The following is a 17,635-nucleotide window of genomic DNA, read 5'->3' on the forward strand; positions in this document are numbered from 1 at the left end:
CCATATGTGCTGCTTACCTCTCTATACATGATTCTGGTCTGTTTGAACACGGAGTTGGGAGTCCTGAACCTTGCACTAATTATCTGGCTTTGTGCAAATCACTTTCTTTCTCATAGAATTTATTTGTCATTTCTGAATTAAGATTCTGTGTTTGAATGACAGTTAATATAAAGGTAACAGGGTTATTTCTTGCCAAGTGCCTTCCTTTTTAGTGCTATATTTTTCTATTTGTTATTCTTTAGGCTTTATAAGAATCAGATGCAGTTTATTGTTTCAGCACTATAAATTTATATAGTTGACCCTTGAACAGCATGGAAATTAGGTCACCAACCCCCCACACAGTTGAAAATCTATATATAACTTGCTTTTTAAGTAATCTCTCCACCCAACATGGGGCTGGAACTCATGACCTCTCTCTCTAAAATAAATACATCTGTAAAAAAAAGATTTTATTTTTAAGTAATCTCTACACCTATGTGGGGCTCAAACTTACAACTCCGAGATCAAGAGTCACATGCTCTACTGACAGAGCCAGCTAGGCCCCCCAGATACAACTTTTGACTCCTCAAAAACTTAACTAGTTAACAGCCTCCTATTGATCAGAAGAAGCCTTACCAATAACATAAACAGTTGATAGACAACGTTTTATACGTTACATGTATTATATACTGTATTCTTAGAATAAATTCAGCTAGTGAAAGGAAAATGTAATGAAGAGAATCATAAAGAAAATACATTTACAATACTGTACTGTATTTATCAAAAAAATCCACCTATAAATGGACCTGCACAGTTCAAACCCAACTTGTTCAAGGGTTAACTGTATCTATTTTATATGTACATGAATACTGCCACATCATCTATTTTTTTTTTTTTTTTTTAAGTAGGCTCCATGCCGAACATGGAGTCCAACTCAGGGCTTGAACTCACAACCCTGAGATCAAGAGTTAGACACTTAACCAGCTGAACCACCCAGGCACCCCTCTATTTTTCTTAAATCAGGTTTATTAAATTATAATTTATATCAATGGGAGTCATCCTTTTAAATGTATAATTGTATGAGATTTGACAAATGCATGCAGTTATATAACCACCACCGCCACAATCAAGACTTAGAACAATTCCATTAGCCCCCAAAATTTATGCCCCTTTAGTCAACCCCAGCCTCTGGCAACTACTGATATATATTCTATCCCTGTAGTTTGCCTTTTCTAAAATGTCATATAAACAGAAGCATAAAAGATAATATTGTCTCTGCTAATGCTGAAATTCCAAAACAATATGCCAAATGATTTTGTTTAAAAGCTTTCAATTTATTTGAAATATGCTGCTTATGTATCGAGGTTTACACTGGGACGAGAACTGGAATAAATGTTGGTAGTGTGGGGGTTTTTTCCTGGTAATTAGGTGCTCTTGTATTTCATAGATCTTGTATGCGTAATCCTATGGAAAACATTATGAAAATAGTGAAAGGAATAGGAGAGACTTTCTGCCAACACTATACTCAATCAACAGATGAGCAGCCGGGATCGCACATAGGTAAGAAGACAAAACTAAAGTTGACACAGCATTGAAAGTAGACAGATTGGCCCTAAAAAAGTAGAAATTAAATTATTTTCTTCCCAGCTTTTCTTATGTAAGATTTAAGTTTATATAAGTTTTCTTCGGTCCTTAACAGCTACATTTCATTAACACATATTTTCCCTTTTATTCCCCTCCCTAGACTTTGCTGTAAACAGACTAAAGCTTGCAGAAATTTTGTATTATAAAATATTAGAGACTGTAATGGTTCAGGAAACACGAAGACTTCATGGAATGGACATGTCAGTAAGTAAATCCACTCTCCCAGCCACTGGCAAGGTCCAAAAATTCCTAAGCCTGAAAGCAATATGTTGAGAGGCTGCATTGTGTGTCTTGAAAATCAGCAGTTAATAGCAAATTTAGCCAGTATGATTTGCTAGTTGGCCTTAGTTGTCTTTTGCACATCCAGAGCTAGCCATCTCTAGGTAGAAATGTAAAATACATGAAATTCGTCTCTGGTACACCATCAGTATCCTTGTCTTTCAGGTCCTTTTTTTTGTCCTTCATTCCCAGCTAGCTAATAATGAGACACCCCCCAATTGTTAACCCAACTGATAATTAAGATATTTGCCCATACCTCCCAGGGATTTTGGAGGAATAAAATGCTTGTAAAAAAGTTGCTTTGTTGGGGTGCCTGGGTGGCACAGCCGTTAAGCGTCTGCCTTCGGCTCAGGGCGTGATCCTGGCGTTGTGGGATCGAGCCCCACATCAGGCTCCTTTGCTAGGAGCCTGCTTCTTTCTCTCCCACTCCCCCTGCTTGTGTTCCCTCTCTCACTGGCTGTCTCTATCTCTGTCAAATAAATAAATAAAATCTTTAAAAATAAAAAATTGCTTTGTGGGGTGCCTGGGTGGCTCAGTTGGTTAAGTGTCAGACTTGATTTCAGCTCACGTCATGATCTCAGGGCCACAAGATCGAACCCTGCATGTTCTCTTGCTTGGGATTCTCTTTCCTCCTTCTGCCCCTCCCTGCTTGCACTCTTTCTCTCTCTAAAAAATAAAAAAATTGTTTTCTTTGAATATTTGCTAACTCTAGCCATTCTCTCCAATAGCTATGTAAAGGAATTTTTCTAAAAAGTCAGTGCTGGAGTGCCTGCCTGGCTTGGTTGGTAGAGCATGTGACTCTTGTGAGTTTGAGCCCCGCATTTGGTGTGGAGATTACTTTAAAAATAAAATCTTTATAAATAAATAAATAATCAAAGCTGTTGGGGTGGGTGTTCCTGGCTGGCTCAGTTGATAGAGCATGTGACTCTTGATCTTGGGGTCATGAGTTCAAGCCTGCTGGGCATAGAGCTTACTATAAATAAGTAAGTAAATGCACACATACATATATACGTACATCCATACAGTTTATAAAAACTCAAAGCTCTTATATGATCTTTTGGTTTCCTCCTCCTCCTTGTCACTCTTGGAGTCCTCTGACTTTCAATTCCAATAGGAACAGATTGATGTCGAGGGGTGCTTCGTAACTAATGTAATACAATTTCTCTTTGCTTTCATTCTGGAAATTTTCATCTCTCTTCTGTGTTGGTCCCCCTTTTTCCTGGATTCCATGGCTTTCTCTCGTGATTTATCCTAATATTGACAAAGCATATGCTTCCATAACTTCCTGAGAAAGAAGTAAACTTTCAACTTTTTATTTTGAAATGATTAGAGAAAATTACAAAAGTAGTACAGAGAGGTACTATGTAGTCAATTGCCCCCACTGGCTACATTTTATATGGTATAATATTAAAACCAGGAAACGAACATTGGAACAATATTTGTGTTTTCCTCTTTACCATTGCATCACTTGTAGGTTAATGGATCTCCCTCATGCTACCTTTTATAGTCACACTCATTCCACTCACACTCTTTATGAGTTCAGTTCTTTTAAATTTGTTGAGGTTTATTTTATGACCCCCAGTATGTATTCTGCTGTTGCTGGGTGGAGTGTTCTGTAAATGTCAGTTCTATAGTGTTGGTTGATGGTTGTGTTGACCTCTGTATCCTTGCTGATTTTCTGTCTGGTTCTATCAAGTGTTGAGAGAATGGTATTGAAGTCTCCAAATGTAATTGTAGATTTATCTATTTCTCCTTCCAGTTCCTTTTTTTTTTTTTTTAATTTTATTTTTAAGTAATCGCTCCACCCAGTGTGGGGCTCAAACTGACAACCCCAAGATCAGGAGTTGCACGCTTTACTAACGAAGCCACCCAGGCACCCCTCTCCTTTCAGTTCTATTAGATTTTTTTAAATCCATATATTTTGAAGCTCTGCTGTTTGATACATACACATTAAGGATTGCTATGTCTTCTTGGTAATTGATCCTTTTATCATGAGATAATGTCCTCTCTGAAGCTGATAACTCTCTTTGTTCCAAAGTCTATCTTTTGTTTACATATAGCCACTCCTGCTTTCTTTTGATTAATGTTTGCATGGTCTCTTTTTCCATACTTTTATTTTCAACCTACATGTATCATTACCTTTGAGGTGAGTTTCTTGTAGGCAGCATATAATTGAGTCACTTTTTTTTTTCAAGATTTATTTAATTGTCAGAGAATGAGAGAGAGAGGGAGAGAGAGAGAGTGAGCACAAGCAGGGGGAGGGGCAGGCAGAGGGAGAAGCAGGCTCCCCCCTGAGCAAGGAGCCTGACGCAGGACTCAATCCCAGGACCCCAGGATCATGATGTGAGCCGAACGCAGATGCTTAACCGACAGCCACCCAGGCATCCCTTGAGTCACGTTTTTTAATCTACTCTCTTAGTCTCTCTAAATTGGTAAATTTAGACAACTTAACTTTAATTATTGATATGTTAGGGTATAAGTCTGCCATTTTATTTCTTGTTTTCTGATTGTTCTCTTTGCTTTTTGGTTTTTCCCCCCACTTTCTTGTTGATTACTTGAACATTATTTATTTATTTAGTAAGCTCTGTGCCCAATGTGGGTCTTGAACTCATGACCCTGAGATCAAGAGTCACATGATCTACTGACTGAGCCAGCCAGGTGCTCCTATTTGAACACTTTTTTAGATTCTTTATAGATTTGTTTAGTAGTTGCTCTAGGTATTACATTTTATATGCATAACTTCGCAGTCCATGGTACAGACGTTTCATAGTTCAATAAAATGTGGAAGCCTTAAGTCCCTTTTTAAAAACTCTGCATAAAGGGGGCACCTGGGTGGTGTAGTCATTTAAACATCCAACTCTTGGTTTCAGCTCAGGTTGTGATCTCGGGGTCATGAGATTGAGCCCCATGTTGGGCTCTGCACTCAGCATGGAGTCTGCTTAAGACTCTCCCTCTCCCCCTGCTTCTAAAAATAAATAAATCTTTTTTTTTTTTTTTTTTTAGATTTTATTTATTTGACAGAGACAGCCAGTGAGAGAGGGAACACAAGAAGGGGGAGTGAGAGAGGAAGAAGCAGGCTTCTAGCGGAGGAGCCTGATGTGGGGCTCGATCCCAGATGCAAGTTCTATTTTGTGAACAAGAAAGAAGTAAATAAAACATTTAAAGTAGTTAAGACTTTTTTCTCATTTTCCTGTTACAGGTTTTCATTACTGGGTATATGTAAAGCAAAAGGCAGATGCTTAACGACTGTGCCATCTAGGCACCCCTAAAAATAAATAAATCTTTAAAAACTCTGCATAAAGTCTTTAGAGTCACACTTGATTGATAATTAGTTGTCTGTGTATAGAATTTAGACTGACAGTCATTTTCCTTTATGATCTTAAAGGCATTGCTCCATTATATTCTACATGCCAGTGTTGCTAATTAGAAGTCCAGTGGCATTGTAATTTTCAGTACTAGTATGTGACCTGTTTTTATTTTCTGGAATCTTAGTATCTTCCTTTTATTTCTTATGTTCTGAATTTTACAATAAAGTCTTTTTTTTTTTTTTTTTAAGATTTTATTTATTTGTTTGAGAGAGAGAGAGCATTGGGGGGGGGGTGGTCAGAGAGAGAAGCAGACTCCCAGCTGAGCAGGCAGCCTGACGCAGGACTTGATCCTGGGACTCCAGGATCATGACCTGAGTGAGCCGAAGGCAGTCGCTTATCCAACTAAGCCACCCAGGCACCCTCTGAAATTTACAATAAAGTCTTATTGTGGTCTTTTCATTCATGTGTTGAGCATTCCTACAGAGTTGCCCTGTTAGTCCAGAAATTTATATCTTGCAGTTCTGAATCATTTTATTGCATTATTTCTTAGATGATGTATTGCCCATTGATTTATCTTTCTGAAGGTCTTATTATTCAGATGAGGAACTTTGTAGATTGATCCTTTTCTCCTATTTTCCATTTCTTTGTTATTTTATTCTGCTTCTAAGGATATTTACTCAACTTTTCATCATCCAGTTCTAGTGATATTTTTTTATGTTAGCTGTATTTTCATTTCTAAGATCACTTCCTTGTTCTATGAGGTTAAATTTAGATTTCTTTGAAGTTTTCTTAGGTTGACTGCATTGTCTCTGTTTCTTCTAAGTTTTTTTCTGTTTATTTTATTTTTTTAAGAATTTTTTTAAAAAATTTTAAGTGGGCTCCATGACTAGTGTGCTCCCATACCCCAAAGGGCTTGAACTCACAACCCTGAAATTAAGAATCACTTGCTCTACTAACTGAGCCAGCCAAGCGCCCCTTTAAGATTTTATTTTTAAGTAATCTCTACACCTAACATGAGGCTCAAACTTACAACCCTAGAATCAAGAGTCACGTGCTATGCCAACTGAGCCAACCACGCACCCTTTTCCTCTATTTGAATCTTTGTCTTTCAGTTGGAGGATTTCCTCGTATGTTGGATTGTTCTTGGATATGCACACATATTTGAATAAGGCACTAAAAATGAAACATTAATAAACCCTTATGGTGACTGAGCAGTTGCTTCAAAGCTTTGTATGCAAGAGTGGGAAGGAATATAAGTCCAATAGTCTCATGTGACCATGTAGTATTAGGGACCTTCAACTGTTGTCTTTTTTTTTTTTTTAAGATTTTATTTATTTATTTGAGAGAGAGAGAGACAGATATCATGAGCAGGGGGTAGGGGTAGAGGGAGAAGCAGACTCCCTGCTGAGCAGGGAGCCCCATCCGCGACTCAGTCCCAGGATCCTGGGATCATAACCTGCGCTGAGGGCAGATGCTTAACCAACTGAGCCACCCAGGCGCCCAACTGTTGGTGCCTTTAAGGTTCTTCTGAAATATTTCGGTTTCTGTAGAGAAGTATCTGCTAATCTCTTACATGAACGTTGGTGTTGTGGAGCAGAGCAAGGAAGGGAAACTTGGTCTTGACAATGCAGTGTGCAGACTTTCACCTAAAACCACAGTCTCTTCCATGCCTGGTGTTCTCAAGCTCCAAGTCTCCCAAATTCAGTCTTAAAATAATTCTCCAGATCCCTGTTGGGATAGACAGGAAGCCTATCATCTGACTCATTAGAGAGGGGGGTTGAGTGGGGACCTGAGGAGATCTAATTACTACAGACTTTCAAATCATCCATTCATGTTAGCCCCTGTCTAATCCCTGCTTTCCATTCTACCTGTACCCTCAGTTGCTGTGTTTTTCCTAGGTTGCGTGGAACAAATTCATTAATTCTAACTATCTCTCTTCAGGCCCTTGTTTGACCATCCTACTTCCTACTAAGTAATTTGTCATGTACTATAGTTTGCAGTTACAGCTGGCTTCTAGTTTTATACAAGGTAGTTTCTGTTCCTTGTTCTTTGTGCTGCTGATTTGGTGTGATATTTGAAAGAAGGATGGTGACAAACACTTTTTAAAACTGAAAACTTATATTAAATCTATTCTTTTTTTAAGATTTATTTGTTTATTTTTAGAGTACACCCATTAGCCCCGGGGGGGAGGGGCAGAGGGAGAGAATCTCAAGCACACACCCACTGAGTGTGGATCCCAGCTTGGGGCTTGATCTCAGGACTCTGAGATCATGATCTGAGCCAAAGCCAAGAGTAGGATGCTTAACCTACTGAGCCACCCAAGCGCCCCAGTTTATGTTAATCTTAAACTCAATGGTGAGCGGGACTTTTATCTTCTTAGTAAACTTCTCTGAACTTTTTTAAAGTCTTAGCTGTAACATTATAATACCTTTGATTTTAGTGTTTTGATTAACAAATCTTTATGTCGACAAAACAGTTGTCATAAAACTGGTATTTAAACAAATGGAACCAAAAAAAAAAAAAATGGGACTAATCCTACTGCTTTCTCTTGATGGGAATATTGACTATTTTATTATTTCAAAGCAGATTGTCGTATATGCCTAATTTAAATATAAGATCTACCATTGAGCAAGATTATATTTTATAGGAAACTATCAGTTTGAGAACTCAAATTTTTATCTTTAATGATCTGGAATATAATGTACAGAGATTATTTTATCTTGTTTCTATAATCATCTCTATAGAATGGCAAAGGCTGAAACTGCTGAGAAATATTAAACTGTGGTTTTTCTGTTCTACAAGGTTCTTTTAGAGCAGGATATATTTCATCGTTCCTTGATGGCCTGTTGTTTGGAAATTGTGCTCTTTGCCTATAGCTCACCTCGTACTTTCCCCTGGATTATTGAAGTTCTCAATTTACGACCATTTTATTTTTATAAGGTGAGATGAGAGCTACAATAACATTTAATATTACCTAGTGTCCTGATTTCAGACTGATGCCACTAATATACTTATTGGGATGATTTAGTTAATATTTTGTCATCTGTGCTACTTTCAAAGAATTGATAGAAAAGTTAATTTGAAGAGTTAAATTTCTATACTTAAAATATACCTAAAGTTATGGAAAATGCAAATCATTGGAAAGCTTATCTATTTGAATTGCTGGCTGAGTGGGGTTTAAATATTTTTTTAGTGACTTAGGAAAATTGCTTTTGTATATTTACTTCAATGTTGATGTGTGTTTTCAGATTTTCTCTTAGGAAATAAAGGTAATTTTTTTCAAGAACAGTGTTGTTTTTGACTTTATCTGATAGCAATTCATTTTTATTTGTAACATCCTTTCTTCATTCAAGAAGTTAAATGCCTTTGTTTTTTAACCACATAAATAATGTATTCTCCTTGAAGAAAAACAAGAAATACATATAAATATAAATATTAAAAGCATACATTATAATCCTAATTATAAATAATAATCACTTAATGCTTTTGTGTATATACTTACAGACTTTGTTCTAGGATTTGCTCTTATTAAAATGGATTTATATAATATAAGCAAAATTCCTTTTAAATACGTTATTCATTCTATTCTTTTGACCTATTGGGAAAAATAGTCTGAGAAGAAGTAGTAAATTCAAAATAGCACTGGACTTGAAACCCAAGACCTGAGTTCTGCTACTATTGGGCTGTTGACCAGTTTCCACCTATCATTGCCTCATTTTTCCATGTATACAAAAAGACATAAAAAGCAGAAATGTATGTGAAAGTATTTTGAAGATCTTAAAAACTCCTTTATAAATTAAAATATATTAATAAGCCATTGAATCATGTTCAACGATATCATTGGTTCTGTGTCATCGTAAGACCGAAGCTAGTCATACATGCAAGACTGCTATGAAATGACTGAGACTACATTACCTTTTCAATTTTCTCTTTACCAGGTTATTGAGGTGGTGATCCGCTCAGAGGAGGGACTTTCCAGGGATATGGTGAAACACCTGAACAGCATCGAAGAACAGATTTTAGAGAGTTTAGCATGGAGTCACGATTCTGCACTATGGGAGGCTCTCCAGGCTTCAGCAAACAAAGTTCCTACGTGTGAAGAAGTGAGTCAGGGCAAGGGTGATAATCATTTAAAAAATAACAGCTATATTGAGATATAAATAACATACCATACAATTCATCTATTGAAAGTATACAATTTAGGGGCACCTGGCTGGCATACTCCATAGAGCATGCAACTCTTGATCTTGGGATAGTGAGTTCGAGCCCACATTGGGTGTGGACATTACCTAAAAATAAAACCAAAACCAACAAAACAAAACAAAACAAGGGCTGCCTGCGTGGCTCAGTCAGTTAAGCATCCAACTCTTAATTTCAGCTCAAGTCATGATCTCAGGGTCGTGCTCAGTGGGGAGTCTGCTTGAGATTCTCTCCTTCTCCCCCCACTTGTATGCTCTCTCTCTCTCTCAAATAAAGAATTTTTTAAAAATACAATTTAGTGTTTAGTATATTCATATATAGGTGCAGTCATCACCTCAACAAGTAACTGTACCCTTTAGCTATCACTTCCTTACCCACCTTCCTCTCCGTAGCTCTAAACAACCAGTAATCTACTTTCTGTCTTTATTGATTTGTCTATTCTGGACATTTCATATATGTGGAATCATATAATATGTGGTCCTTTGTGACTGGCTTCTTTCACTTAGCATAATGTTTTCAATATTCATCCATGTTGTAGGATATATTAGTACTTCATTCCTTTTTGTGGCTTAATATTCCATTGCATGGATATATCATTTTGTTCCTCTGTTTATTAACTGATAGACATTTGGGTGGTTTCAGCCTTTTGGCTTCTGTGAATAATGTTGCTATGAAAATTCATGCACAAGTTTTGTGTAGACATATGTTCTCATTTTTCTTGGGTATATATCTAGGAATGGAATTGCTGGGTCATGTAGTAACTGTTTAACTCCAGTTTGAGGGAACTGTCAGACTTTTCTCAAAGTGGCTGCACCATTTAACATTCCCACCATCAGTGTATGAAGATCCCAGTTTCTTCACATCCTCTCTAACACTTACCTTTTTTTCCCCCAAACACTCATCTTTTTTATTCTAGCCATTAGTAGGCATGAAGTAATATCTTGTGGTTTCTATTTGCATTTCCCTGATGGCTAATGATGTTCAGTGTCTTTTCATGTGCTTATTGGCCATTTGTATATTTTCTTTGGAGTAATATCTATTCAAATCTATTGCCCATTTTTTAATTGTTTTTTTTTTAATTATTGAATTATAGAAGTCCTTTATATATTGTAGATACAACTCCTTTCTCTGATACGATTTGCAAAACTTTCCTTGGTTGTCTTTTTGACTTTTTTTTTTTTTTTTTTAAGATTTTATTTTTAAGTAACCTCTACACCCAGCATGGGGCTCAAACTTAACAACCCTGAGATCAAGAGCTACATGCTCCACCAACTGAGCCAGCTAGGCACCCTCTTGATAAAGTCTTTTGGAATATAGAGCTTTTAATTTTGATGATGTCCTGTTTATCTGGTTTTTTTAATTGATGCTTTTGAAGTCATATCTAAGACCATTAATTTTATCATTTTTAGTTTTTTAAATGTCTATGTAAAAAATTAAACATGTTTCATTAGTAGTAGTTAAAATTGAAAAAAATCAGAAGTTTGTACCTAATACAAGTAACACATTTCAGTTTAGTATCAGGTAAGAAATTGAGTTTTTTGGGGCGCCTGGGTAGCGCAGTCGTTAAGCGTCTGCCTTCGGCTCGGGGCGTGATCCCGGTGTTCCGGGATCGAGTCCCACATCGGGCTCCTCCGCTGGGAGCCTGCTTCTTCCTCTCCCACTCCCTTGCTGTGTTCCCTCTCTCGCTGGCTGTCCCTCTGTCAAATAAATAAAATCTTTAAAAAAAAAAAAGAAATTGAGTTTTTTCCCCTTTACCTCGGTGTTGCTCTTTTATGACTCTTGTCTTTTCATATTTGCTTTTCTGTGTCTCCTTACACGTCATGAAACCTGGTGAATTTTTCTGTAATTTCAAACTACTGGAAGGACTATCCAAGACCAGAAAGAACTAAAAAGAAGATTATTTCTTGAAATCTCTCTTCCATGCATTTTTTGACTTTTGCAGCAAACTGTGGTTAACTGGGCAATCTTTAGTATTCATCAATATTCCATTGTAGAATCCTTTGGGAAAGTGAAAAAAAGCTCTGAACTTGAAGAAAGAGGATTTGGGTTGAGGCCCTTGCTCTGTTACTTAATAGTAGTGTGTCCTCGGGCAAATTTCATATTTTGAGCCCTGTTTTCTCATCCTTAAGTGGAAATAGATAGTGTCTACCTAATTGGTTTGCTTCTAGAAGTAGTCAGTAAACTTAAGTAGATAAATTATAAGATTAAGTGAGATATATTTAACAACATTAACTATTGAGCACTTCATGCAAGTTCTATTTTGTGAACAAGAAAGAAGTAAATAAAACATTTAAAGTAGTTAAGACTTTTTTCTCATTTTCCTGTTACAGGTTTTCATTACTGGGTATATGTAAAGCAAAAGGTTTTTGTTTTTTACAGGTTATATTCCCAAATAACTTTGAAACAGGAAATGGGGGAAATGTACAGGGACATCTTCCCATGATGCCGATGTCTCCTCTAATGCATCCAAGGGTCAAAGAAGTTCGGACTGACAGTGGGAGTCTTCGAAGGGGTAGGTTTAACATGGGGAAAACAATGAACAAAATAACAAAGATAATTTTTTTCAAAGAAAATATCAAGTCTTGCTAATATATTATTATGAAATCTAATTTCTTCATCAGGATTTAAAAGGGGCCTTATAAAAAATAATAAAAAATTAAAGGGGCATCTGGGTGGCTCAATCGGTTGAGCATCTGACTCTTGGTTTAGGCTCAGGTCATGATCTTGGGGTCCTGGGATAGAGCCCCTCATTGAGCTCCATACTCAGCACAGAGTCTTCTTGTCCCTCTTCCTCTACTCCTTCCCCTGCTCATGCTCTCATTCTCTCTCTCTAATAAATAAATGAAACCTTTAAAAAAGAATTTTTTTAAATTAAAAAATAAAAAGGGACTTCTGCCAACACCGTTGTGTGGCCCATTGTATAGTTTCACATATCAAAGTAATAAGATTTTCACTCTGATTTTTTTTTTTTTTTCGTTTTTGAGAGAGAGAGAGTGGGGAGGGCAGGGGGAGAGGGAGAGAGAGAACCCCAAGCAGTGCAGAGCTGGATGCAGGGCTCTGTCTCACAGCCCTGTTGCTCTGATTTTTAATATCTATTTTTTAAATTGCCATGTTAATTGTTGTGGAAAGAGTATTTTAGCCTTTTAATAAACACATGCTTTTCTTTTTTTAGGATTTTATTAATGTATTTGGAGGGAGGGCCAGAGGGAGAGAGAGAGAGAATCTCAAGCAGACTCCACACTGAGCCTGGAGCCTGCCACGGGGCTTGATCTCATGACCCTGAGATCATGACCCGAGCCCAAATCAAGAGTGGGGTGCTCAACCAACTGAGCCACCCAGGCACCCAACACACAGCTTTTCCTTTTTTTTTTTTTTTTAAGATTTTATTTATTTATTTGAGAGAGAGCAAGCACAAGCTAGGGGAAGGGGGAGAAGGGCAGAAGGAGAGGGAGAGAAGCAGGCTACCCGCTGAGCAGGGAGCCTGATGCAGGGCTCAGTCCCAGGAACCTGGGATCATGACCTGAGCCAAAGGCAGATGCTTAACCGACTGGGCCACTCAGGCGCCCCCACATACAGCTTTTCTAAATGTTAATGGAAAACTATGTAAATAAGCAAAATGCCTACTTTTCGAATATGACAAAAGTCATATTCTTTTTCTGTCTATGTATGTCTCTGTAGAAGGATAAATATTTGAAGCAGAGGGGCACCTGGGTGGCTCAGTTAGTTGAGCATCCAACTCTTGATCCCAGCTCAGGTCTTGATCTCAGGATTGTGAGTTCAAGCCCTGCACTGGGCTCCACACAGGGCATTGAGCCTATTTTTTAAAAAGTTGCGGGGCACCTGGGTGGCTCAATCAGTTAAGTGTCTGCCTTCGGCTCAGGACATGATCCCAGGGTCCTGGGATCGAGTTCCGCATCGGGGATCCCCGCTCAGCAGAAAGTCCGCTTCTCTCCCTCCTGCCTGCTCATGTTCTCTTTCACTATCTCTGTCTCTCTCAAATAAATAAATAAAATATTTTTTAAAAAATAATAAATAAAATTAAAAATTAAAAAAGTTGCACAGATATGTATATCTGTATTTGAAGCAGAGCAAAAATACTCTTTGGGGTGCTTAAGTTCATCTAATAAGTAACTTATCCATACTCTTAAAATAGTTCCCTTGAGCCTTACTACTAGGAAGATTTTAATGCATTTTTCTTTACTTTCTCTTATGTGTACATCTGATATGTGCATCTTCTGAATTATATGGCTCTTGAATTTTTTTTTAATCAGTTAAAATCTTTTGATTACATATCCCTGATCTAACCTCTGATGAACAGGTATTCAGGTTTCACATAGCTCTTGATCCTTTTTTGGACTATAATTTTGTGTATTAATACAGGCACATGCATAGTCTTTGCTTTACATGTAGTGCAAGATCATAAAAATATGCAAGGTGTGCATAAAAAACAATCTTCATAAGCAATGGAAATGATTAGGATTATTTTATGACCTTTAAGAAATCTTGTCAAAAGTTTTTTAAACCATCATTAGGTAGAGCATGCAACACCTGGTAGAGCATGCGACTCTTCATCTTGGGGTCATGAGTTCAAGCCCCACGTTGGGTGTAGAGATTACTTTTAAAAAGTAATAATTTTAAAAAAACTATCAGTCATTCATATTTAGAAAAATGAAAAGATAGGAAAAATATTGACTTAGTGCAGTAAAATTTAAAGCACTGAAAACATTGAGAATGGAAGTGGTTTATTTTTTTAAAAACTTAAAAAGAATAGTTTAAACAGTGGTTGCCACCTCCTTCTCCTTCCTATAGGAGAAGTATTATAAATTATTATAATTTATGGTACTGAATGAGCATCTTTTCTGTGTCTTGGTGAACTGTCACATTCCTTTCTAAGCTTGGATCAGCTTTCAACATTTTATTCTTTGTGCTTTTCAATGCTGTGAAATATCTCTGAGGGTTCCTTAAATGTGAAGTTTTTGTCATTATCATTTCCTGTTGGACATCTTCATCTTTCTCATTTCAACAACTTTCCTCGTTTATTTCAATAAGTTTCATTTTCATGAAGTTCTTCAGGCTGCTTATCTAATCTCTTGAACAGTGGCAGTGTCAGTATTCCAAGTCAGCTGTTCCTTCTGTAACTTTACTGACACTCTATGTTAATATCAGTTACAGCATTATCACTTTAATTTTTCTGTTGCGGTTTCCTCTTTTTTTTTTAAATGGAATGATTCCCTCTCATTTGTCTGTTTTTGTAAAATGTCATGTGGAGTTTTCACTGGGAGACAAAGAGGCAACATAACTATATGCTTTGCTGTGTGCATGAATTGAATAGTAGATGTGCCCTGACCAATCACTAACAGACTTTGGAAGAATTGACATGATTGGTCACTGATCATGATTCACGTCTATTAGTCATATAACAATTTGTGGTCTAAAGGTTGTTTATGCAATTACAGTTAATATAGTATGGCAACTGAAATTTGAAATTTGAACCATTTTGTTAGGGCTTTGTTAATTTAAACTATAGTAACAAATTCGTGCATATTGGAATTACACAAAGTATGAACAGTCTGTGTAAGAATGTGTACATATATTTGTGTATATTTATCTGTGACTATAATTTATATGTACGTATTTTGTGTGTGTGTTTTCAGCCTCACTAGAGATCTGAGAACTAAGATCTTGAATAATGGTCAGGAAAATATGATTCTGTCCAGGTGGTGGGATTTTGAGTGGGTGTTACTTTCTCCATTATAGTTTTTTTGGTATTTTATGAATTTTTTCAGCAAGCTCTCTTTTTAATTGAGATATAATTCACATACCACAAAAGTCACCCCTTTATATAGTTCAGTAGTTTTTAGTGTATTCACAAGACTTTACAATTATCACCATTATCTGATTGCAGAACACTTTCATCAGCCCACACACAAAAGAACCCCCCATACTCAATAGCAATCACTGTCCAGTTCACCCACCCCAACCCCCTGTAACTACCAATCTGCTTTTTATCTCTATGGAGTTGCCTATTCTAGAATTTCATAGAATAAATAGAATCATATAATATGTGGCCTTTGTAATGGCTTCTTTCATTTACCATGTTTTCAAGCTATACTTATATTGCAGCATATATCAACTCTTCATCTTTATGGCTGAGTAGTATTTCATTGTATAGATACACTACATATTGTTCATTAGTTGATGGACATTTGGATTATTTCCACTTGTTGGCTATTACAAATAATGCTGCTATGAACATATAGGGCATATATTATTTTTATAATTAGAGGAAAAAGTTATTTTCTCTTAAGGATGCAGGCAAGAGAGGGCACCTGGGTGGCGCAGTTAAGTGTCTGCCTTCAGTTCAGGTCAGGATCCCGGGGTCCTGGAATCAAGCCCCACATCAGGCTCCCTGCTCAGTGGGGAGGTTGCTTCTCCCTCTCCCTCTAACCCTCGCCCCCTCTGTGCTCTCTCGTGCTCTTTCTCAAATAAGTATTTTTAAAAAGATGCAGGCAAGAGAATCAAATGATGGCAAATCCTTAGAAAACAATTAATATTGAGCCTTGACACTGGGGAGAAAAGACAATTTATTAATTTGTATATTTATTAAATTTATTAGTTGTTCACTGTAGCTTTCCCACTGCTGTGCTAGGAAAAGATTATTTGAAGGGGTTTTGCAGCTAACTTCATGGCTATAATATGAATCATCTACTGAAATGTCAGCTTTGACATTCTCCTAGTCAGATTCAAGGGCTGCCTTGGATTTCTTGTGTGTAAGAGATCTAGGTAGGCTCCTGTTAAGGGATAATGGGAGCTACGATAGAACTTTATACTTTCTACTGAGGTTGGGAAATCAGAGCTGCTTTCATAAGCCCCAGAATTATGGAGAGATTTTTATTAAACCATGACTATTTCTCCACTCACCTCATTAATACAGAGAGCTGTCAAATTATTGCCAGAAGTCATGTTTATAACTCTTAAGCATGTTTTGTAAATAGATTATATGGCTGTCTAATTATCTAATGAATGTAAAAATAAATAGTGAGATGCTTTCACTTTATTTTTTTAACATTTATTTACTTAAGTCATCTCTACACCCAACGTGGGGCTCGAACTCCAGACCCCAAGATCTAGAGTCCCATGCACCATCAACTGAGCCAGCCAGGTGCCCTTAAATGCTTTCGCTTTAAAAGCGTAGTACACCTGGGGCCCCCCCGGGTGGCTCAGTCAGTTAAGCATCTGCCTTTGTGGGGGGAAGAAAAGCATCTGCCTTCAGCTCAGGTCATGATCTCAGGGTCCTGGGATTGAGTCCCATATCAGGCTCCTTGCTCAGCAGAGAGGTTGCTTCTCCCTCTGCCTGCTGCTCCCCCTGCTTGTGCTCTCTCTCTTTCTGGCAAATAAATAAATAAAGTCTTGGAAGGAAGGAAGGAAGGAAGGAAGGAAGGAAGGAAGGAAGGAAGGAAGGAAGGAAGGAAAAGGAAGGAAGGAAAAGAGAGAGAAGGAGGAAGGAGGGAGGAAGGGAAAGGAGAGGAAGGAGAGGAAGGGTAGTATGGGAGGGAGGGAGAGAGAGAGAGAAAGAGAGAGGAAGGAGAGGAAGGGTAGTATATTAGTGCCTGGCTGGCTCATTCGGTGGCATGTGGGACTCTTGATCTCGGTAATGAGTTCGAGCCCCATGTTCGGTATAGAGATTACCTTTAAAAAGTTTTAAAATAAAAAATAAAGGGGCACCTGGGTGGCTCAGTTAGATAAGCATCTGATTCTTGATTTTGGCTTAGGTCATGATCTCAGGGTCATGAGATCTAGCCCCGCTTCTGCTCTGCACTGGGCTTGGACCCTGCTTGGGATTCTCCCTCTCCCTCTACTGCTGCTCCTCACCCTGCCCCACGTGCACACGCTTACTCACTGGCTTTCTCTCACACGCATGCAAGCTCTCTTTCTCTCTCAAAAAAAATAATAAAAATAAAATAAAAGCATATCATATACATGTAAAGAAACAATAAGTTGGGGAAAGTGAGGAAGAATTATGGGAAAAGATGTAGGGTTGTAAGGGTCTAGGAGAACCTTTGCACTTGGTAGAAAGGGAAAGCTGCTCCTGTGGAAGGATAGCACTGAAGATAGATACAATCTATAATCTTACTTTCCTTTTGATCAACATACTACTGCCAACCCTCAGATTAAGGCAAATTAAACAGAATCGTATCACCTTTACTCATCTTTATCTTTTAGTG

General features: G+C 37.6%; 1 protein-coding gene across 2 annotated transcripts in view; it reads left to right on the plus strand.

The window, feature by feature from the left end:
- RBL1 (RB transcriptional corepressor like 1) overlaps nucleotides 1-17,635 on the plus strand; it is a 57,252-nt gene that overhangs the window by 20,405 nt on the left and 19,212 nt on the right. For both annotated transcript variants that reach the window (XM_045804566.2, XM_045804567.2), the window contains exons 10-14: nucleotides 1,427-1,539; nucleotides 1,724-1,827; nucleotides 8,013-8,150; nucleotides 9,149-9,313; nucleotides 11,790-11,922. In XM_045804566.2, coding sequence (XP_045660522.1) covers nucleotides 1,427-1,539; nucleotides 1,724-1,827; nucleotides 8,013-8,150; nucleotides 9,149-9,313; nucleotides 11,790-11,922 — 653 coding nt within the window. The remainder of the gene's footprint in view (nucleotides 1-1,426; nucleotides 1,540-1,723; nucleotides 1,828-8,012; nucleotides 8,151-9,148; nucleotides 9,314-11,789; nucleotides 11,923-17,635) is intronic.

The sequence above is a fragment of the Ursus americanus genome, chromosome 22, assembly GCF_024610735.1.
Source record: "Ursus americanus isolate L20-20 chromosome 22, mUrsAme1.1.p, whole genome shotgun sequence".
NCBI classification, from domain to species: domain Eukaryota; kingdom Metazoa; phylum Chordata; class Mammalia; order Carnivora; family Ursidae; genus Ursus; species Ursus americanus.